At 40.0% G+C, this 23,336-nt stretch overlaps 1 protein-coding gene across 1 annotated transcript; it reads left to right on the top strand.

Moving 5' to 3' along the window:
- Positions 1–699: 699 nt before the first annotated feature.
- On the top strand, positions 700–20,024 carry LOC109484695 (dynamin-1-like). Its single transcript, XM_019788034.1, has 23 exons — positions 700–865; positions 1,386–1,589; positions 2,677–2,775; positions 3,560–3,720; positions 4,161–4,303; positions 4,848–4,983; positions 5,360–5,427; positions 5,844–5,982; positions 6,122–6,208; positions 6,866–6,936; positions 10,180–10,237; positions 10,854–10,967; positions 11,445–11,554; positions 12,025–12,160; positions 13,058–13,063; positions 13,602–13,805; positions 14,401–14,585; positions 15,213–15,242; positions 15,842–15,871; positions 17,130–17,165; positions 17,899–18,015; positions 19,278–19,388; positions 19,925–20,024. The coding sequence occupies exons 1-23, from the start codon at positions 700–702 to the stop codon at positions 19,983–19,985; spliced, it is 2,472 nt and encodes an 823-aa protein (XP_019643593.1). The 3' UTR covers positions 19,986–20,024.
- The last annotated feature ends 3,312 nt before the right edge of the window (positions 20,025–23,336 follow it).

Raw genomic sequence — 23,336 nt, 5'->3', positions numbered from 1 at the left:
GTAAGACTAAGATCTAAATACGGCTGGTAATTGTGGAACTGGTCACAGTGGCTTCTCGGAACTCAGTTTCGGAAGGCTGACGTCACGAAACTTTGACCATTGACCTTTGCACCCCTACCTGCGTGTATCACTTTGGCTGTTAAACTGTATTATCATATAGCCGGACGGCGTGGACCAATCAGAGGCCCGGATACCCGTGCTGTTATTTCCCGATAACAGCACATGTGGTGTTATGGCGGAATAACAGCACGTCGTGTTATGGCTGATACCATTATGTTATAGGGTATAGGGGCATGCGACTCTTTCTGTAAACCTTTGTAGCATTTTTCTGTCCAATAAACTTTTTTGTTTAGCTTCATTTAAACTACAATTTGCATTAAATGAAATTATCCATATTTGTTTTAAAGCGTATAATATATTCGAATGTATTTTTATGTATGTATATATATTAAAGCTGTTGTATTTCAAACAGGAATTGTGTTGATTGACAGTTTGGATAGGCTATATGATAATAATTTTAATGCACTGCCTTTTCCTCGTTGTATATGGTGTCATAACTGCATGGGCAGCTGCCATAACCACCTCATAAACCACCTCGTTCGCTTCGCTCACACGGTGGTTTATTCGGTGGTTATGGCAGCTGCTCATGCAGTTATGACACCATATACAACTCGGGGCAGTGCATTAACCCTTTATTATATGTTTTCTGTTACAGAATATGGAGAGTTTCTGCACGCCAAGGGGAAGATGTTCTCGGATTTCCACGAGATCCGTGCGGAGATCGAGGCAGAGACGGATCGGATGACGGGATCCAACAAAGGGATCTCTCCTGTCCCCATCAACCTGAGGGTCTACTCCCCCCACGGTGAGTCCAACATGGTATGATCCATATGTAGTAGAACATAGATGTAGATAGCACGTCAGCAGCATTCCCATATAAGGTTGTATTCGCGCATATAAGATCAACACTCCGTCTGTAGTTTCCAAATGTTATGTTGGAAAAAATATCGTATGCACCAGGCAAAATTTTAATGCAACATTGACCAAAAATCCAACAAAAAAAGTGAAAAATTGGGGTTCTGTGCAGGCGTCTGCTAATTGTTACTTAAATACATTCATATATATGATCAGACAGGAGTATAAATTCCTCCTACTATAAAATTGTAACATTATAACTAAGTTGTAACCCAACACCAGAGACGTTAACGAATCAGGTCATTGGCTAGATCAGAGGCCAGTGTTTGGAACGGAAGAAAAGAAAACGTAGCAAAAACAATATGTTTTTCTTCGGTAAACAGAAAAAAAAAACCTTTAGATTAAAATGTCTGATTGCAAAGACAAACACAAATTGTGCTGAAGTTGTTCGATGTTCTCCACCCTTCCAGTCCTGAACTTGACCCTGATTGACCTTCCGGGTATGACAAAGGTCCCTGTTGGTGACCAGCCTCCCGACATTGAGCAGCAGATCAGAGACATGCTCCTCCAGTTCATCACCAAGGACAACTGTCTCATCCTGGCCGTCTCACCGGCCAACCAGGACCTGGCTAACTCTGACGCCCTCAAGATAGCCAAGGAAGTTGACCCACAGGGTAGGATCGCGTGTTTGGACTTACTTTTGCCTAACATTTCCATGATAATATTAGCACATTGATAAAAACCTATACCGATGTAACCAATCTTTATCATCTTAATGGAAAATGTGATGGTTTTGTCTACTATCTTTCATCATCATCATCATCGCTATCTTTATTTATAATCCAAGTCAACTTGTGTTTTGAAAAAGTTGCATGATTCAATGATGTTCAGTGACCTCACCATTTCTCAGTTGCTTGATTTCCTTATAACAGTAATGTTCCCATTCCTGTGTTTGAAAATGATTATATCACACTTGTACTATGCTTTACAGTTAAACAGTATTAACTATTTTTACTATGCAATGGTGGCACCCTCTTTGTATGTGATTATGTAATGAGTTATGATGCCTGCTTTATTATATGATGCTTTACTCTTGAACATAACTTGTGTATGATATACTATGCTTTGGTTTGCTCCTATTCTTTGATGATCTATTTTCAGGTTGACTAACATGTGTTGGTGGTAACAACTTGAAAGTTTCAGTTTTCTTACTTGATGATGCCAGTCTGTGATGGTATTTTACTCTAACTTTGAAACTTAAACTCTTTCAGTTCCTTTCTTTTCTAGAGTCTGGTTTGGTTTTCTGTGTTCTTGGCAAGTGGTGTCTCAGCGATTCGTGGAAAATTTTTGTGAGTTGGAAATAAAAGTCCAGTCGGGGATGTCTCTAGGCCTGTTCACTTCTGTAAATTTTGATTTTAGATGGTAACGATTGCCAAAATCCAATGCATGATTTCACAGTCAGTAGGAGAAAGGTAAAGTGATTCAAAAGTTTGATTCTCACAAAATGGAGAACACACATTGTACCACCGTCTAGAGACTGCCCTGACGACAACAGCCAACCCTAACATGTCCCTGTTGTGTCTGTCTTAACCATTTTTTCCAGGCATGCGCACCATTGGTGTCATTACCAAGCTAGACCTCATGGACGAAGGCACGGACGCTCGAAACGTACTCGAGAACCGGACCTACCCTCTGCGCAGAGGTAAGGTGCCCTTGTGAACTTACATAGCGATAAAACGTGCCGTCTTGTGCCGCTTGCAGGGATGCGTACGATCGGGGTACTGACCAAGCTGGACCTGATGGACCAGGGAACCCACGCCGGCGACATTCTGGACAACAAGACCTACCCCCTCCGCAGAGGTTTGCTGCTCTGACAGATCGTAGCCTAGCTGCCGTAGTTGTCAAACTCTACCTATAGTTGTCTGTTGCAGGCACTCAAGAAGTCAACAGTGGATACAGATTGACTGTGACTTTGGAATCATTTCCTACTCTATATCACCCCCTTCCCAAATATACAGCTTTCACACATCTTAGTAGATTAACCACATTCTCTCCAGCTTTCCCTTCCAAGTGTATAGTAACTGGAATACAATGTGGTAGCCACTATAAATGCCTGAATATGTACACATACATTGTACATTAGTGTATACCTGAAGTTGAATGGATAGTTCTTCCTAAATGCTGCTAATTTAACTAAGGCCAGCATAATGCATATCTTTGGTGAAAAAGCTACACTCTCCACACCTTCAACATTATTTGTGACCTGCTTGGATGCACTCTCATAAGGTATTTCTTTGTTCTTTTCTTTCTTTTGATTCTCTTATTTACATACCAAAACCTCCAAGTTAGAGCTGACTGCTTCATATTCATATCTAGCCTGCACCTACTAAGTTAGAGTAAGACACATTACTTTGTAGTTCTTTTCTACATTATTGGGTGGTGCTCACATTTTCTTGCTGGAAAAGTTGCCCACTTTTGCTGAAATATTTTTCTCTTGGTGAAGCAAATTATGTATTATGTGATATAGATAGTGACGTAAAAAGAACCTTACAAGTCACATTATGGTGCATGTAGTTATGTGTGTTAGTTAAGTTTTTCTGCTGTCTTTCAATGGATACTGATCGTACATTATGTGACTGTTTAGGGTACATTGGAGTTGTGAACCGGAGCCAGGCAGACATTGATGGCAGGAAGGACATTAAGGCAGCTCTAGCAGCCGAGCGCAAGTTCTTCCTGAGTCACCCCGCGTACAGGCACCTGGCAGACCGCATGGGGACACCTTATCTGCAGAAAACTCTCAACCAGGTAAATAGTAATCATACAGATTTGCCAAACATTCATTTTGTATCACCTATCCCTTAGTCGACTGTTGGGGCACCAAAGACGATCATATCCAGTTTTTCCACCTTCCCGGTTTTCTTCTCTTCCTAGCATTTCAAGTAGTGTTGTGCCAGTCCATTCTCTAAAATCATCTTTTCCATTGCTTACCCCCCATTCTCCCTCCCTTGGCTGCTTCTTGCATGATAGGACCGTAACACATGGCGATGCCACTTACCACTATTTCTTTACTGTGATAGAAGCAACTTGATGTTGGTATTAAAAAAAATAAGACTTAAGGTATTAATTTTGTTTCTGTAGAAATAGAAAGCAGGCATTGTTATGTCTTGGAAAACAATGAACTAAGTAGATCTGCATCAGGAATCTTTGTGATGATGACTTAAATGTGAATGTCTGTCGTGTTTCAGCAACTGACAAACCACATCCGGGACACGCTGCCTGTCCTGCGGAACAAGCTGCAGGGACAGCTGCTGGGTATGGAGAAGGAGGTGGAGGAGTACAAAAACTTCCGCCCTGACGACCCCACCAGGAAAACCAAGGCCATGCTACAGTCAGTATCTCAAGATTCACATTGAATATTAAATGAAAGACCTTTACTGTTATTGTTATTTTTATTTATTTATTGCTCTTACATAGCTAAGTATAGAGATACTTGTATGTCACTGTACAAAATTTACAGAGATATTGCACTATGCAATCATACTGATGTGAATTACTACCTGCCAGTTTGACTACTACAATGTATGTGCAATTATTGTACATTTCATTTAGAAGCATGTTGGCAGAATATACTATGGCTGCGTGAAATCCGGAACATAAAACGTCAATAGCACTTGTACAGAATGTATCGTTTAAGGCTGTGTTGGTGTATTTAAGGATGACATCCTAAAAAAATTAATCCAACTGTTGTTGTTGGGAAAGTTCATGGACAAAATTCTCAGGCACCTTTGACCAAACACCCAACAGAAAGTTTAGTGCAGCCACCGTATATTCTGCCATCCTGGTTATGACTGTGTGCATTGCTCTGCTTGTCTATTTTGCATTGCATAACCATTTGAAGGAAACCTTGACAAATGAGTGTTTTATACTTCAAGGATGGTGAACACATTTGGCGTGGATTTCGACAAGCGGATTGAAGGTTCCGGTGACCAGATCGACACAGTAGAGCTCTCCGGCGGTGCTCGTATCAACCGCATCTTCCACGAGAGATTTCCCTTCGAGCTTGTGAAGGTGCTGAAGACTGAATTCCTTTGTTATAGTGAATGTGCGACTAAGAGGTTGGGAGTTCGAATCCCGTTTGTTGTCACTCACCTGACATGCGCGGTACAGTAAAGGGTTGTAGTCCTTAGGACGGGATGTTAAGCCATGGTCCTCTGTTCATTGTGCTTGTCAAGAACAGCTAGGGGAATTTCCCTGGTGCAAAGAACCTGTAAACACTGTGCATAGCATCTGTCTTCCCTGTTACAACCAGTGGGGGATTAGCTCTTCAAGGAGCTAAGACTGGATCGAGATCACTATCCTTTATCTGAAATATATTGGCTTTAGGAATAGTGTTTCCCATTTTCTGTGAGATTTTGTCTAAATGCACCTTTGTTTCCCCCTTCAGATGGAGTTCGATGAGAAAGAGCTGAGAAGGGAGATCAGCTATGCTATTAAGAACATCCACGGTGTCAGGTAGGGTACACATATACACCATAGTTGTGCACTGAGTTATACATAGACACTCCATGCTTATTGAAAAGAGTAGGGGTTCTTCCCAGTGTGAGGTGTTCAAACCTTACAGTCTGGTCCCTGGGTTGACATCTTGGAAAGATGATAGTGATGAATTGGTGAATCTTAGTAAATAAATTAATGAAGAAATAGAATAGCTTCTATATTCTGACATAATGTTGTAATCTTTGCATTTGTTATTCCTTTTGATTCACTAACACAGAGTTTTGTTAAAATCCTACGTCCATAAATACATTTTATACACCAGAAATTTATTTTCCATAAGGCCCTATATGGAAGAAACAATCGGATTTGTAGAGCTGCAGATTTTTTAAGCCGCATTGCAAGCTGTGCTCACGATGTCCACCCCATGTTTTCAGAACGGGCCTGTTCACCCCTGACATGGCGTTTGAAGCCATCTGCAAGCGACAAATCGCCAAACTGAAGGAGCCGTCCCTGAAGTGTGTGGACATGGTCATCAACGAACTCAACAACGTCGTCAGACAGTGTGGAGAAAAGGTTGGATCATCTGATGATTTCATGACCTTTTTCCTTGCACCATTTTGTAGTCAACTTGGTAGACTTTTTCCAAAGTAATTATGATTGAATATTACGAAGGATGATGATCTAGAAGACGATTTTTTTTTTCAAATTTCAGATGGGCCGCTATCCCCATCTGCGAGAGGAAACTGAGCGCATTGTGACCACACATATACGAGAACGGGAACAAAGGGCCAAAGATCAGGTATGATGAACAAATTTTCTGTTTTCTTTATTAAACTAGCATAACAATCAAGTTATTTTGTATATTTGACTAACTTTGTCAGTTCTACACTGTATATTTGAATTTTAACTAACATTGTCAATATATACTGTACAGTATATATATAATTTAATTTATACCTCATTTTTGGTATAGGCAGAATGATTTTAAAAGATGACATTTTGTAAAATCACTTTCGTGATATTTAGCAATCAAGTATTTAATTGCAAATTACTATGCTTGGCTTAATTCAAAAGTGTGTCATTTACATGCATCTTCTTTTGAAGACTATTTAATTTCTTAGAAGCTGAAATTTTGTTCACCATCTATCTACCACCATCTTGTCTCCACTATTGATTGATTCAGTTGATTACCGATAGACAGTTAATTGCCTTTTTTCTCAGTTATGATTAATTTTACTCATTTGAAGTCAGAGGAAATTTTGTTTTCGCGATTCACAGACCAGGTTTCTCTTATTTTCATCACAGGTTATTGACTTAGTGGAGATAAATTTGGCATACATGAACACAAACCACGAGGATTTCATCGGTTTTGCAAAGTAAGATGATTAGTTACGATTGCTAGGTTCGCTCTGCTATCTTCCCTCTCCCACTCTCGATGCCGTTATTCCGCACACAGGTCGTGGTCTTCGTGGACGTGAATCTCGCGTACATCAACACCAACCACGAGGATTTTGTGGGGTTCGCCGAGTAAGAGGCTTGCCTTATCATGATTGCATTCTTATCGGTGGCACTGACTGGCATTATAGTCTTTTTTAGTTGGGCCTTCCCCCCTTTGGTTTTACTCTAAAATTGACCTGTGGAATTTATTCTCTTGTTAGAAATGAGAGAACAAATTTCGCAGGGTCAACTTTAGGGGCTAGAAACTTCATGCAAACTCGCCACAGCTGTGTCTGTATGTTTTTGCCAGCCAAATTTGGGGAGCATGTGTACACAGCACAGATGCAAAGCCTCTTGCATGGTGGAGGTTGTCCTTTCTTCATACTTTCTTCTTTTGTGACTCAATACTTCCAATGTGTGACTCGGCTTTTTGTCTTTCTTGTTGCAATTGTCTTTTTGATGTCATATGCATGCTGTTTTTAGTGTAGTATACATGTACAGTAGATTTCATCTTTTGTGTGGGTTTCTTGAGTGTTTTGTCAGCTTTGTTTTCATTCTGGGTGTTGCATGTCCATGTATTAACGGTAATATCTTGGTGTGCTGCATGTTGCAGGGCAGATCGGGACTGGTTTGGAAGGTACAGAGTCAGACATAGTCAGGCAGTATTCTTCCATCAAATTTGCATACCTGTTTTTGCAAGACTCCTGGGTTACAAATGACACAAAATGGCTGTTCTTTCAGGATCTTCAAGCAGATGTTTGGTTGTATCTTGTTTTTGCACCTCTTTTTTGAAGAATTGTGTTTTTTTAGGGGTGCAACAAACAATGAAAAAAGGGCATGAAAAAGGCATAGGAAAAAGGCATAGGAAACACCGTGAAAATGTCAATGAAAGTTCATCTGTGTCAGTAGTTACATGTTTAAAGGTAAAACTTTAAATTTGTTCCAACACAAATAGGTGAGAATATTTACTTTTTTTGTATTGGAACAAAGTTTGCCTTTAAACTGTAAAAGTGTGCATATAAAACAAGTCAGAGGGAAACATCTGCTTGGAAATTTGCTCCTTCCTTTTGGCAATCAGTCATTAAAAAAAGAAACAGCAGTCTTTTCCTTTGTAACCCAGAAGGTGCCACATAAACTACAAGGCTTATTCACTAACTAAATTGTTGGATCAGCAAGCTTATTAATGCTTTACAGTAGTGAAAACCATGATTAACATGAATTCGGTTCCCCCAGTACCTGACTGTGTTTTGTACTCATAGTTGCACATTTAACAGAGGTCATTGTTAACTTCAGTGTAGTGGAAAACAGGCAGTCATAATGCATTTTTTTTTGGATGAGAAAAATCATTGTCAAATGTCTAGCTTATCAGATTTCTGTGGTTTTAATGTCTTACAAATGACAGAAAAAGGGCCAATATGTATATGTATTGTGTGTTTTAACAAAACTGGCCAAAGTTGAATAGAATTTTTGCTCTACAACCTTTAAGGTCACTATAACGGGAGCCTGAAATACACATTCTTTTCATCCAAATTGTTGACAAATATATTAGTAATTTGTAAATATTAAAAGTGAAAAAATATATATACAATTCAACAAGTAGAGCTGTAATTATTCTAAAAAGTGTATCTTTGTACTTTCATTAAAAACTACCTATTAGTAAATGAAAATTGGCCTGCAGGCCAATTTGAGCTTCTCAAAAGAATGCAAACAAACAAAGAAACAAACAAAAATCATTGGCTAAGCAGTGATGTAGCAATGATTCCACATCATGATGTTATGACTGCCTACCATAACAGTAGAACTAAACATAGTAACACTGTGATGTCATACCCAATACTAGAGCCACAGCCCGGTCTGAGGGCAAGCGGTAAGTCCCCACACCACCAGTTTTGGGTGGGGATTCAGGTTCAAGGCTGGAGCAACTGGAAATCCATCCCTGCGCATCTGTCTTGTGTCAGCCAATCAACAGACTGCTCTTTGAGTTTGTGTGATTATACGGACAAAAACTGTCAGCTATTGATTGTAATTCTCTTGAAGTAGGTAACACAAAAGCATTGATTTGGCAATCCTTCATCCACATTCTTTGAAAGTAATCTGTAGGAAGTGTAGCTAACTCTGTTGAAGGCTTACACAGATGGATGCATCGTTCAGATTTTTTGTTTGAAAAAAATTGAAGTTACGTGCACGGTTTTGCAATTGTTGCATACCAGTAGTTTTACGATCGGTGTCCCCTCAAACTGTATCATCCCCCTAACAGCTGCTGCAATTTTGTTCACAAATATTAATGCCATATTTCATGTTACATTGTACTAACCACTTCTTATTTCAATGTGTCACATTGTTGCAAGTGCATGAATTGTTGTGAAGTATTTGTACTTGTTGGTTTCCTTTTATGTAGTTTTCTGCTAAGAAAAGTTGCATTATGCTTAAATTGTCTCTGTTCATTTTTAATTGCTAAATTGTGAGTAGTGTACCAGTCCTTATTTGATTTATAGATATATTTTCAATGTCATACCTGTGATTTGCCGCTTATTGTATTATGATATGATAGACTTTTGCATTCTTTATAGCTCAGTTTGCAACCTTTCTAGCAGACCTGCAAAGTTCATGATCTGATACAAGTTGATAATCATATGTTGAGTATTAGTGGCAGAACTTTGCAGGTCAGGTCACAGATTGGATTTTGCAGTCCCCCCTTTTTTTATTAGAGACTTGTAGAGCCAGATGAATTAAACACAGAAAGGTTGGCAGTGGTGAACTTTACTAACAACAGTAGGGAGCTTGGTGGAAAAACTCTGGTCCTTTGGTGTTTCTTAGATGGTTTCTTTATCTTATAGTGCATCTTCTAAAGGAGCAGGGCGCAGTGGGTAAGCACTACTAAATTTGGCCACTCAAAAGTTTTGTTTCTCACTTTTTTACTGGCCGAAAAAACCTTAACTTGGGTGATTGCTAACAAGTGTTCTGCCTCTGTTTATTCCACTTTTGGGTTGTTTTGAGATTATTTTTTCGAGTTCAATCTCACATGTTTGAAGCCACATAACACTGCTTACTGACCTATGCACTGGCTCTCAAGTCTCTCTTACAAATTTTCCATCTGTTTTCTTTGAGCCCGTTTTGTTTCCATATTATATTGGTGGCTGCTTTATGATATATATATTCAGTTCCTCTGCCATTTCCACTTCCAGTGCTCAGGCCACTGACAAATCCACCACCAAAAGGAATGCGAAGAACTTAGGCAACCAGGTGTGTTATTGTGAAAAACGTGTGTGTGGCACGTGTGACGGTAGATCTAGGGAATCTAGAGTAGGAATAATCCCGTTTGTCCACTTGCAGTGCACAACAAGCTAAGAGCGACAAGACAACAAGAAAGGCCAAGAGTGTGGGCAACCAGGTTTGAACAGTTCTGCAAACTTGGTGTCTGTGGTGTTGTCTTTTCGTCAGTTTTTTTTTTTTTTGGTGGAGGGAACCTGTTGCTCAACAAGCTGAAGACTCGGGAATAATTCCCAGCCCTGACACTCTTCCCTTTCGCCTACTTTTATTGGCATTTTGATCTTTTTTTCATTGATTGCCCAGTGTTTGCCCTCTTAAAAATCAGCCATTCTTCTAAATTAAATGAAGTTAGGAATTGCTTTTTACTTAATGAATGCTATCTGCACTTTTGCTCTGAATCAATGCACTCAATCATGTATGTGACTCTATTGATAAAAATTGATTTCTTCTGCAAAATCTGGTACATGATTTGCAGAAAAATTGTTTCAATCACATAATATATGCCGTATATAGGCTGTACTTGATATACACAGAATGGAATGTAATATACAGAATGAAATAATTGTACATTTAATGGTTGAAAATGCCACAACATTTAATTTGCCACTGGCAACCTTAGATTTGAATTATCATGCACAGATCTACTTAGACATGAATTTGGACTTGGGTCACCACCTGTAGGTCATGACCCCCAAACTATGACCAATGGCTCATGACCCCTGACCTGTGACCTGTAGGTTATTCGGAAGGGCTGGCTCACCATCCACAACATCAGCATCATGAAGGGTGGTTCTAAGGAGTACTGGTTCGTCCTGACTGCAGAGAGCCTTTCTTGGTTCAAGGATGAGGAGGTGGGTTTTTAAGAAATGTTTCACAGTTCTATTACCTTTAACTCGCACCAGTATCTTACATCTACTTAAAATGTCAGCTAAGTGTGATTGAATGTGTTGGGCATTGTCAATATGTGAATGGGAGCCTGATATGTATTAAGGATATGCTGTGCTCACTAATAAATTTGTAGAACTCAACATCATTTGCAGTGTAGAAGGTCTAGCAGATTTGTGTTTTCATTGTCATTACGAGCATTGGTAAAAGTGACTATCGTGATAATGGTCATTTTTCAAGAATGTGCATAAATATACATGTCTACTTTGATTCACAGTGAGTCAAGCATGTTTCTGACTTAAATTAAAGAGATTGAAGACATGCAGTTCTGGAAACTTAGTTTAGTACTTAGAAGCAGTGACTTGGCCTTGTACTGAGCATAGTCATTAACGAAGAGCAAGCATCTTTCCTTAATTTAAGACATCTTTCCTCCCAAACCCCAGGAGAAAGATAAGAAGTACATGCTGCCCCTGGACGGCCTGAGGGTCCGAGACGTGGAGCAGGGCTGGATGTCACGCAGACACATTTTCGCACTCTTCAACCAGGAGTCAAGGTAGGCAATGTACACTGTGCATCTCTGTTGTACATGGATACGTCAGTATAAGTGGCCCAACTGGCACCATTTGACATTGTGCAAGGACAGTCATGCTGTCAAAATCAATGGCAAACTAGTTATCTGTACACAATTGAAAATGATGTGGTCGTCATAGGTAGAGATCGGGCCATGTGCAGTCCCAAATAGTGACGGTCCCTTATTGCCCCCCGTGTATGGGGGAAAAATTAGGACCGAGAAAAAGCTGTTGCTATGGCCTCTCATGATCACATCTCTAGAGGTGGTCGCTTGGGCAAGTATGAGGTTTTTGTTTCAAATCAAAAGTTAGGACTACATGTACCCTTCGTATCCCTACACTGTGCGTTATGTATCTTCAAGTATATCAGACTGTATATTTTAAGTATGACAGTTGTTGCGTGGGTATCATACAAAGATGCTAAGTAAACTTTTTTTCCCCTAACCTTGTGTAGAAACGTATACAAGGACTACAAGCAGCTTGAGTTGTCAGCGGAGACGCTGGACGAGGTGGACAGTTGGAAGGCGTCGTTCCTGCGGGCGGGAGTGTACCCTGAACGCAACACGGACACCACCAGCGAGGAGTCCAGCGTAAGTCACGCACACAGTCCCAGTCTGGGATTTGATAGTTTACATTTAGTATTGGCTGAACTTTGTGTTTGAACACTGGAACGAAATTAAGTACTGCCTAAATTTTCAGTTGACTAAGCATAAAAGCTCAATATGAAGAAGTTTAGGTTGCCTTCTTCAGCCCTGCTTGCAGAATGGACCCACCTACATTGTACATGTACATGTACTTCTGGTATGCGACGTCATGGTCATACATTGTACATGTAGGTGTCATACCCGGCTGTCACAATTTCGTTTCAGTGTCGTTTCGTTTCGGAACAGAAAGTTCAGGCAGTATTTGGTAATGATGTTCATTGTTTTATTTTTTCCACTATTTGTCATGACCTCCTCTTACCTCTTGTCAATCCACCTGTGTGTATTATCAACCAAGGTTTTACTCTTATTTCTCCCTTAAAAAATCTCTTTCTCATTTTTACACCCTTGTCTGTGGCTTAAAATAATGCTTGTCTCAGGTTTTTCTTTCAGAATTGACAACTTGCCTTGGAAGTTGAAGCCTCTGTGTATTGTCTATTTATCACCCTTTTTACCTCTTCTTTCCCAATGATACTGTTCCTGCATTGCTTTGGGTAAGTCAGGCATGAGGAACAGCAGTCAATGTGCTGTTGTCTTTGCAAATGAGGACTTTTGATGGTGCTGATTTTTCAACTTTCATAGTATTAACGTACCCTGTAGGTATACATACATGTAACTATTTGAAACATTATTTTTCATGACTGTTGACAAAATATATTTTACTGTGTTGTAGCTGTACATGTACATGTATTCATGTTATTTGTTGAGGATGTTTGTTTCGGTGTTATTCTCATGTCCATGTTGTTTTGTTTCTCCATTTCATGGTGGCTGGATTGCCAATTGTAGGGCAATGTGAGTAGATGTGTGTCTTATGCTGTCATACACAATCTCTGATATTTTTGGAAAAACTACAGTCAAGTTTCTGAAAGACAGAATTGGAAAACTATAATAATTTATTTTAAAAAGCCATTAAGATCTGAAGGAATCAATCATTTTCCCAACCCCATAGAAATTCTTGCGCAGACATATTATAAGACGCGACTTCGACAGCTACAAAAGTACCTAAAACTAAAGATTCTGCTGAATTTGTCTTTTTTTTTGCTTAGAAGTATTATAAACTGTCCCTCCTCAACATACTAAGCTTGCTGACAGTCTGTCAAAAGCAGCACCATAATCTGCTCATTCAAAATTAACAGACCAGAAACATTGTACACAATTATCTAAGTATATGTATTAGACATCATATACAATATGAAGCTGCTGTTTTTTCCATCTCCATTATTCCATGATCACAGCCATCCCACATTCCACCTGCCAGCTTAGCATTAAAAAAAAAAAAAACCAGAGAACGATGTTGAAGAGACTGTATCACACCTGTGTTTCTCCACAGCCCCAGGGAGACCTTGGCTCCATGGATCCCCAGCTGGAACGTCAGGTAGAGACCATCCGTAACCTGGTGGATTCCTACATGGGCATCATCACCAAGACCATCCGCGACCTCGTGCCCAAAACCATCATGCACATGATCGTTAACGACACCAAGGAGTTCATCCAATCAGAGATGCTGGCCCACTTGTACTCTAGTGGTGACCAGGTGAGGGGTCAATCTCAGCCAGGCTTAGGCACTTTTCTCACTGGGATGAAATTGTCCGGATCGAGCCAAATGGATCGATGAACAGCTTCAATCCAGCTTCTAAGGCCCTTTTCCTACTAGAATAAAATTGTTCAGCTCGATTCAACCTGATGTAGATCATATGCTAAGCCAATCCAAACCAAGCCAAACCAAGCCAGATCAGGAGCATTCCCAAACACCTTGAGCGAGTGTAGGAATTCACATTACAATCCCCTCCACAGTTCCAATTATATTTTGAAAACTCACAAAAGAATTCCCAGAAGTCTAAAATCTCTGATTAATATGTGTTTACTTTGCTCTGTTTCTTCTTCCGTTCCAAACACAAAAAGGTCAATGACCAGAACCAGACGTCTGTCACCATGGTAACTGGTGTTGGGTTACATAATGTTGCAGTTTTATAGCAGGAGGGATTTAGACTCCTGTCACCATTTGTATGAATGTGTTTGAGTAAGAATTAACAGAGCAGACCATATGCGAAGCTTAACATTATGCATTCGCTTTGCTAATGTTACCTTTCTAGTTTCTTTTTTAATTTTTCGACTCTGTCCTTTCCCAGGCGTCCATGATGGAGGAGTCAGCGTCGGAGGCCCAGAGAAGGGAGGAGATGCTGCGCATGTACCACTCCCTGAAGGAGGCCCTGAAGATCATCGGGGACATCAACATGACCACCGTCTCCACACCCTGCCCGCCTCCCGTCGACAGTGACTCCTGGCTCCCTCCACCCAGCCCATCACAGAACAGGTAACAACACTGCTGCACACTCCACATTTTCACTCACTGTATATACTGGATCTTCTGTGCCATTGAGTTTGATATTGCCTGGTTGTCTAGTTGGTTTGCTACTTGCTTGGCCAAAGTTTTTTGCAGGTGACATGTGATAGTCCTGTATCACTTCTAATTAACAACCTTTACTTACATCCCTGTTTAGAAGTAACACAACATCATACAAGTTTTACAACACTTTCTGCTGTTTCTTTCCTCTTTTTTTTATTGTAACTTTCCCATTTGCCAGTGCTAGGCATAGTATTACAATTACTACTAAACTACAGGTAGTTTTCAGTATTATCTGCCTTGATACACTTCTTCCATTTAACCATCAGATGATAAAGTTGTCAGTTCAAATGTTGCCATCCTCCCTCATTGTCTTCAAATGCAATATTAAGTGTAGGTCTGTGTACAGTACATGTAGGTCAATTTTAGAAAAACTTGTGCAAAAGATTCAGCTTAACTTTCAAACTTTCAAACCAAAAAAAAAGATACAACTGTAAACCAAACCTGTGTACCTCCCAGTGCTGATGTTGTTAACCATGCTCCGTGTGTTCTGCTTGATAAACTGTTGTGTGTTTCCGCTTCCTCTGCCCTTTCCAGAGGACTGCAACCTCCTCCAAGTCCAACCAGGTAAACCCTCCCACCGTGTCGTGCAATGTCTTCTCTTCCCTCTAAATTTTTTTCTCCCAATCCAATTGTGTACCTTTTTAGTTCTTGCTCAAGCTGGAAGTGTTAACTATTTAATATTGACTTCCTTGAATGTCTTAGTGTATGCAGGAGTTGATACAGTAACTGTTATTTTTATCACCCTGAATGCATATGTTGCTGCTAAAAGTTGTAGCTCAAAATTAGTTGCTGTAAGATTTTCTTCTTTGCTTTTTGAATAATAATGCATCAAGCAACCAGCCTAGTATTCCAGGTGCATAATTTGTTTTAACTCACTCCCGTCTGTGTTGAATGAAATAAATGAAGACCAGATCCTTAAATATACAATGTATGTAGTAGTACCTTAAAAAATAATTTTCACACCTGGTAGTTCGTACTCATTACAAGTAGGGAACCCCAGTAGTGTAAATTCCATCAATTACTGTAACTAGGAAACACAGTCAACAAAGTGCTTCTTGCTATCCCCACCTCTATGTCATTGCATGTGCATGTGTTGTAATGCATGAGCTCCAATGCTCCAACATTGTTGCTGTGCCTTCTCTCTTGCCACGCCGTTCACGCAGGAACTTGCCTCCACCGCTGAGTCCTACCAGGTAACCCCTAACATAACAGTACAGATGCTATAGCCCTAGCTATAGCTGTACTGATGGTACAAATGTAGCCTTAGCTGTACTGATGGTAGCCATAACATTAACAGAACTGATGGTAGCAGTAGCAGTACTGATGGTACATGTACAAAATGTAGCCATAACAGAACTGATGGTAGCTGAAGGAGTACTGATACAGTACTGATGGTACAATGTATCCATAATTGCAATACTGATGGTAGCCATAGCCATATAGCACGTGTATGTATACGTAGCTACATACACGTACAAGGCTGAAACGCGGACACAGACACATTACATAGTGTGAAACAAGCTACTGGTTGATAGAAGAGAGAGGAGAGAAGCTGTATTCCTCAAGTGTTCCCCTTTGATGTTGTGCTGTCATCTCTAACTGCAGCTACATGTATTTCGCAATATGCACACTGCCTGTATGTCTGGTTCTATACTTTGTCCAGTCTGCTTTTTGCAAAGCCCTTTTCTTACTCACCTCTCTGATGTATAAAATGTCTTCCAACTGTCATTTTTACAGGCTTAACATGTAGTATGCTTTTACATGTACATGTAGACTTAAATTTCCTGACATGTACTTGTATGTGTGACTCCATTACAAGTAGCATTCATTAGATTGTAGTTACCATTGTGTAGTTAAATGTAACAAATGTGTGATTGTTTTTTTGATAGAGTAGACAAGCTTGTTTTGATATTAGGCCGGCTTTGGTTTGATAGAGTAACAAGCTTTCCATATTCTATCTTCTTTTCTTTTCTTTTCTTTTTCATGTAATACATTGTAGATGTTATGGAGAGTGTCCAAAGGTTGCTGTATTTTGTTACATTAATCTTCTGAAAATGATCTAAGGGACGGTCATTGTGTACAGGTTGTCGTCACTTGTACAGGTTTGACTGTAACACTGTAATTCACTTAATGTTCATGGTAGCAAAAGTTCTTGGTCTGAGAAAAATAAAAATGTTTGCAGAACTATATGTTCGTGGTAGCAGCAGGTGCAAAAAAAAAAGAAAAAAAGAAAGTTGGCGAATTATTTGTTCACGGTACATGTAATTCACGGCACAGAAGTGACTATGGAGTAAGTTCGCGCTTTAGAAGTGACTGCAAAAAATTGCGAAAAAATCAGGAATTACTGTACTGAGGTACACTCTCCATACCAAGTAGAGAGTTTTGATGTTGTAACTCATTCCTCCTCCTTCCCTGTCCGCTCCTCCTGCCCCCCTCCCACTATGCACACAGGCAGCTGGCTCCCCCAACTAGCCCCACTAGTGGCAGGTTAGTCTGTTAACATGACAACCAGACAGCTTTCTCATTGTCTTTGACTTTACCTTGCCTGGCATGACTTATCACAACTAGGGGCTGTTCTATGTCATAAAGTTTTGGGGTTCTTGAAAAAAATTAAAAGATTCAGTGACAATTTTAAGAGAAAAATGTTGGAGAAGAGGAGAATTTGTATATACAGATGGAGAGAGTCAAAGCAGAGCAGGGGTTCATGAAAATAATTCTAATAGTTTTTGGATGATTCCCCAAAACCTTATGTAAAGTAACAGCCCCAAGGCTTGCATTAGCATGAACTATGATGCAGAATAAGCCAAATGGAAATATCTTTGTTGCATCATGGTACTATGAGATCATCCTTCTACCACATGGGTTCAACTGCTTGACAAGACAAGCAAAAGTGCACCTGTACTGTATAGCTCAGAACATATATTTTAGTATATTGTTTTGGAAAGACTACCTGTACATGTAGGTTGCCAAGTCTTGTTACCATTTGTGGCTCCCAGGGTTGCAACCAACATAGAGAGTATTTCAACATTATCCGTGGATGTGGCACACGAATTGTCCCTGATAGTGATAATACCAACTGTATCAGACTGTGATATGAAGAAGCATGAATAGTGCATTTGTTGATAACTCATACTTCTGTAAAGTAGTTGTAAAATGTAACGGTTATATCTTTGTGTAAAGTTTTGACACCTGCCAATCATTGTTCTCGGCCTGTCCCCAGGGTGTCTCCAGGTGGTAGCCCCTCGCTGAACCGACGTCCGAGCCAGCGGACCGGCGGGGTGGCTCGTCCGGCGCCCGTCCCTCCCGGACCAGGGGGTCCCGCCCCTCCCCCTCCTAGGTAAGTGGTGAAAGGCACCTCGTATACTACTTCCTGATGATCTGGGTCTCTATCAAGGTGCAATACTTTACAAGTGGAATGTCAATCTCTTTTGTGTCTGGTTTCCTCAATACTGAGGATATGTGGAAGTTAGAAAATTTTTTTAATTTCTGAGTGACAATGGTGTCATGTGAGGGAAAGAGTATGCCTATCTTACAGATTTCTGTGATATGACTTGAATTCAACAATTTACATCTTTCAAACAAAAGAATGAAAATATTGTGTAAGAAGGTTTTGTTTCGTGGTACAGAATTGGTCACATGGTATTTCTATCATGGTAACGTAAGATGGAGAAAGCAGCAGATAAAAAGTTGAGGAGCTTGTGTGTAACTTAAAATTCTCAGACTGGAAGTGCATAAAGTCTTTGTCCTGTGGTCTTCATAGCTTTGTACACGTACATGTTAAAGCACAAAATGCTGCAACTAAACTTAGAACACAGGAACCAGGAAAAGGAAAGTTGTAACACACACACACACACGTGCACTGGTGCACAAAGACTGTTGAAGTTGTAGTGCTTTGTATGTTTGCTTTTTATGGTTCATTTGTTGCATTTTTCTTTTGTTTTGTATCATTTTGCCTTTCTTCGCTTTTCTCTCTACACAACTGGAGGTCCAAGTCAGCATCCCCTCCCCTCTAACCCTAGAAGTCCCCTGTTCCTTTCCAATGGCAAAAAAATGCTGCAGATCGTTGAAAGAGCCTGTGCCACTATTGCTTTCCAACATGCTTATGCATCCCATGTCAATCCCTCTCCAGTCACTTACCCTCCTGCCCTTGGCTGGATACAGCTTACAAGTACCAAGAGCCAAAGCCACACTGCATGATAGGACAAACAGAAAAGCAGACACAGCTTGCACGGTTTTGATTGGCTGGTCTGTCCTGAAAGCTACACTTTCATTGGACAAGCGCAAAAACAGACACAGCTTGCACAGTTTTGATTGGCCATCTGTCCTGAAAGCTACATACACTTTCATTGGATAGCACGAAACCAGACACATCTTGCATGGTTTTGATTGGCTGTCTGTACTGAAAGCTACACTTTCATTGGACAAGCACGAAAACAGACACAGCTTGCACCTTTTTGATTGGCTGCCTGTCCTGTCTACTCCTCATCATCATCATCTCCATGCACAACTCATTCATTCCCCTTCAAGTCTCCCCCAAAGAGAAAAAAAGAATATTTTTGTTTCATGAGTGCATGCTGTACTTTTGATTGACATTCCCAGGCCAAATAGTATGATGCAGCGTCCCGACCTTCCGTCGCGGCCCGCACCCGCCTTCGCACCACCCGAGATCCCCGCACGTCCGGGGCAGAACGCAGCACCTGCTATCCCAAGGTATAGTCCGCGTCCTTTTTTTTCAGTTCCCTTTCTTTTGTATGATTTCTTTTTACCAGGGTATTTGTTTACATCGGACATCATTTCGGGGTATCAGTTTTGCTTTTTCAGCACACTTAACTGGAACGGCAGAGCCAGTGCTAAGTCACTGAGGATAAGACATCAAGGAAACAATAGGAATTTCCTTGGGTGCAAAGTCCTTGAGCCAGTCTCTAAGCCTCATCCTGTGAGGACACCTTGCAGTTTTGACCCGAAGTGCAGCTCTCACTTGATGGTGGAACCAATGCGGCTGCACTGAATGCACTGAAAATAGTTTTGTCATTGCAGTGATGTTGTGCGCCAAACAGCTACAATGCAAAGCCAGTTATCTATTGAACGACATGATAGGTGACTTTTGCTGTGCCTTTGTGACCTAAGAATGTGTGTTGTATACTCTTACACATCTCCTCACAGAGAAGGTTTGCTGCAGTATTAACTTGTTTATTCTATAGCTGTCTTTCATGTTTATTCATGGTGCCTGTCCTTTTTATTTCCAGGCGTCCCGACGCCCCACCAAGGCCACCACCTGGCCGTCCTGCCGTCCCCGCTCGGCCCTAAGTCCTGAAAAGGGGACCCTTCTTGTAGTTAGGAGAGAGACAAAAAAAGCAGAACCAGTGGAATCACATTGATATTGGTGATGTGACAGTCCTGTCTGTACCCGTAATACTATCCCATACAAAAAACTGTAGAGTCCTGACAGAGTATTTTAGATTTAGATACCTATAGGTTAGTCTGACCACCGTGAGTCGTCTACATAAAAGCAGCAAAGAGAATATCTACATGTATATGGTGTTAGGACCCCAGGAGACCTTCTTGTAGCTTTCTGGTCACTCTTTGTCACACGGTTCATTGGATACAGTGAAGTTGCATCAACCATTACCAAGCCCAAACTGTTGAGAAAAGCCCAAGAGATGCAAAAACTCTGTGCTGTCTGTCATTATGTACAGGAGTAACATTCGCACATGAAGACAGAGAAACGGATACCTGTGCATGTACATGTACAATTAATGTTGATGTTAATTATTTTGAAAGAGTTTCTGGCATTTAAATTTGTCCTGTCTAGTTTCCTTTTTTGAAAGCAAAAAGTCCTCTGCTTTTCCAGTGATAATTCAGGTTTGAAAATGAATGATGTTGATTTATGATACTATCCACATATTATAGAGCATAGTGATTTTCAATAGATGGTAAAACTGGATGTATTTACCTGTTTTGAAACATTTTCCATACAAAAGAATGATGGCTAATTCTGTATCAAGTGTCATTCAAGAGGGTAACATTAAGGCAGCTGATGGTTCAATATGCATATTGCCAGTTTCTTTACTAGACAGTTTGTTGTAGGAATGGCTTTCTCACAGAAAAAGATGTGTGAAAAAAAAAGACAGACCGCTCTACATCAGAGTGAAATCTGGAAAGATACCTACACTCTTGTAACAGAATCATTCAAATTTTAAGTGATGCCTATTTGACAAAGACAACGTTTCTTAGTCACAACCTTGAAGAAATGAAAGGAACAGCTTGAAGATCTGTCCAAAAACAGTTACTCAAACAACTAGGTATGATTTTGGAAATGGTCAGACGTTTCAGCTAGCATCCACTACATTTCGTCAGTGACACTGAAGAGATTTCAAAATCAGCAGGTTTATAAACGCAAACTTTTGATTGATATGCAAATGAAGCTTAAAGATCATTTATGTCTTGCAATGAAGGGCTTATACAACTGTAGTACAGTCATGATTTGGGAACACACTAAACACAAAGTGGCCAGAAAGTTAGGGGACAGTCTCAGAGTATCCTCATTAAGCATGAGACCCATAAATTAATAATATGTAAACGTGACTTGATGTACTCGAAAGATCAAGAAAATGTTATCAAAGATTTTCCTAGCGACAAGAACCTTGTGCTGTAGCAAGGTTAGGCAGAATGTGCTGAGAGTTTCCTCATCCTGTACTTATTATCATTGTTCCAGTTATTATTCCAATGAATTATTGATTTAACAGGTTTAAGAGTTTCAACCAGCATAACTGTATTTGATTATGATAATTCCTATAATATGTAAATATGACATTGCTGATGAAAGTTGCTGTTACATTCTGAATTAGACATTTCTGGAAAATTCCTGATTTTCATCACCAGCGAATTATTTTATATTAAGAAGTGATCCTACATTTGAAAGTTTTTAATTGCTTTGCTACAGTTGATCTCAGTGACAGGGATTGCAAGCTGTTGCATGTACAATGTAGGTATCTGTATGTAAATTGTACCAGCAGAGATGTGTAATGTGTCCTCTTAGTGAAGGGGTATTGTGTAGATGCAGAGACATGAATAAAGAGTCCTGACACACATGGGATGGAAGCTTGTTGGCTGTGGTCTCTTATCCAGTTTCCTTGCTTAATGTTTTCCATCCTTCTGGATCATTAAAAAACTCATCTTTTAGAATCTTATATACCCCCTGTGTCTTGTCTTGGAGGCCAAGACACTTAGACACAGTTTGAGAAAACCTACGCCAGCATATTTTGGGAAAAATTCACACCTGTCTAAATACACTAGTAGATACCTGCGTTATCACTGCATGTTATGTCCTAAAATAATTTTACAACCTACTGGTATCCAACAGATGCTCAGCATCATTTGTGCTGAGGATTCAGTCACTCTAATTCATCTGTCAACTCTGATAGCCCCCAGTGATCACTCACTACATTATCTATAATATAATTGGGGCTATATTTGCCTCTGGTATGCTCTACATGAATTTAGTCCACGCTGGGTCTGTGTAAAGTTTATGATGATTGTGACTCGATGAGTTGGTCAACTAACTGATGAAGACGGCTGACAATTTGGTATGTCTTATGAAAGCCAAAAGGTTAGTTTAACAAACCAACTGTACTAAAATCCCTCATGGTCAATTCTCATCCATATGTCATCATTCCTGAGAATTTATGACTAGTTAGAGAAAACCTACAGCAACTTATTTTTGGTAGAGCTTCACATCAATGCACTTGTAATATTTACTGCATGTCATGTCCTGAAATAACCATACAATCATTTGAGCTGATAATTTAGTCACACTAACTCATCTGTCAACTCTGATAGTACCCAATGATCACTCTCTACATTACTTGTAATGTAATTGGAGCTGTACCTCTATATGAAATTGGTCCATTCTGGGTATGTGTACAGTTACATGTATAACTTATATGATATCGTTAATAGCTGAAGATGGCTGAAAATTTGGTGACAACGTAACAGTTGACATGTCAGAGCCAATGATCCCTTCACAGGCTTCACTTGGATCCCAATACACATTGTAATTTACTGTTAAATGGTTAACCAAGAATTACAGAAATATCCAGTGAAAGATCCACAAACGAAATCTGTAAAAGAGACTATACATTCAAGTACACATTTACTAGAAAAAGGAGTAGACCATTTCTGTGGATGGTGCAAATATTTATTGAAAATTCCAACAGGTGATACTGGGGGTAGATTTGACTAACATGGTGTATAAGGGCTTCATATATTCTTACCTACATGTACCAGTATGTGTACTGGGTGTAGTTATGTGGCTGGCCCTGTGAGAATCTCTGTATTGGATTCTTCCGTGATACAGTTTCATGCAATTCCCTTTACAAGTTTGATACAGCATACTCTTCAAATTAACCTCCCATCATTGCCTTTATACCTCATCACTAACAGGCTGTGGGACTACCTTTACCTTTTTTATTACCTGAACAGCTTATGCCTTAGAATAGGTAAATATCTAAAGATATAGGTAGGCAGAACTAGAAGTGGTACAGTGCTTAAGTGCCATCCAATGTCACCAACAATGCCAGTCAAGAGCATTTAGTTTTGAGTTCAACATAGCAATTTAAGTTCACATGGAGGGGCATCCAGAAAGATCATTACTGATAC

The sequence above is a fragment of the Branchiostoma belcheri genome, unplaced genomic scaffold (assembly GCF_001625305.1).
Source record: "Branchiostoma belcheri isolate BF01 breed outbred unplaced genomic scaffold, Haploidv18h27 scaffold7, whole genome shotgun sequence".
NCBI lineage: Eukaryota > Metazoa > Chordata > Leptocardii > Amphioxiformes > Branchiostomatidae > Branchiostoma > Branchiostoma belcheri.
Note: the sequence above shows the minus strand (reverse complement) of the source record. Positions and strands in the feature narration are given on the sequence as shown.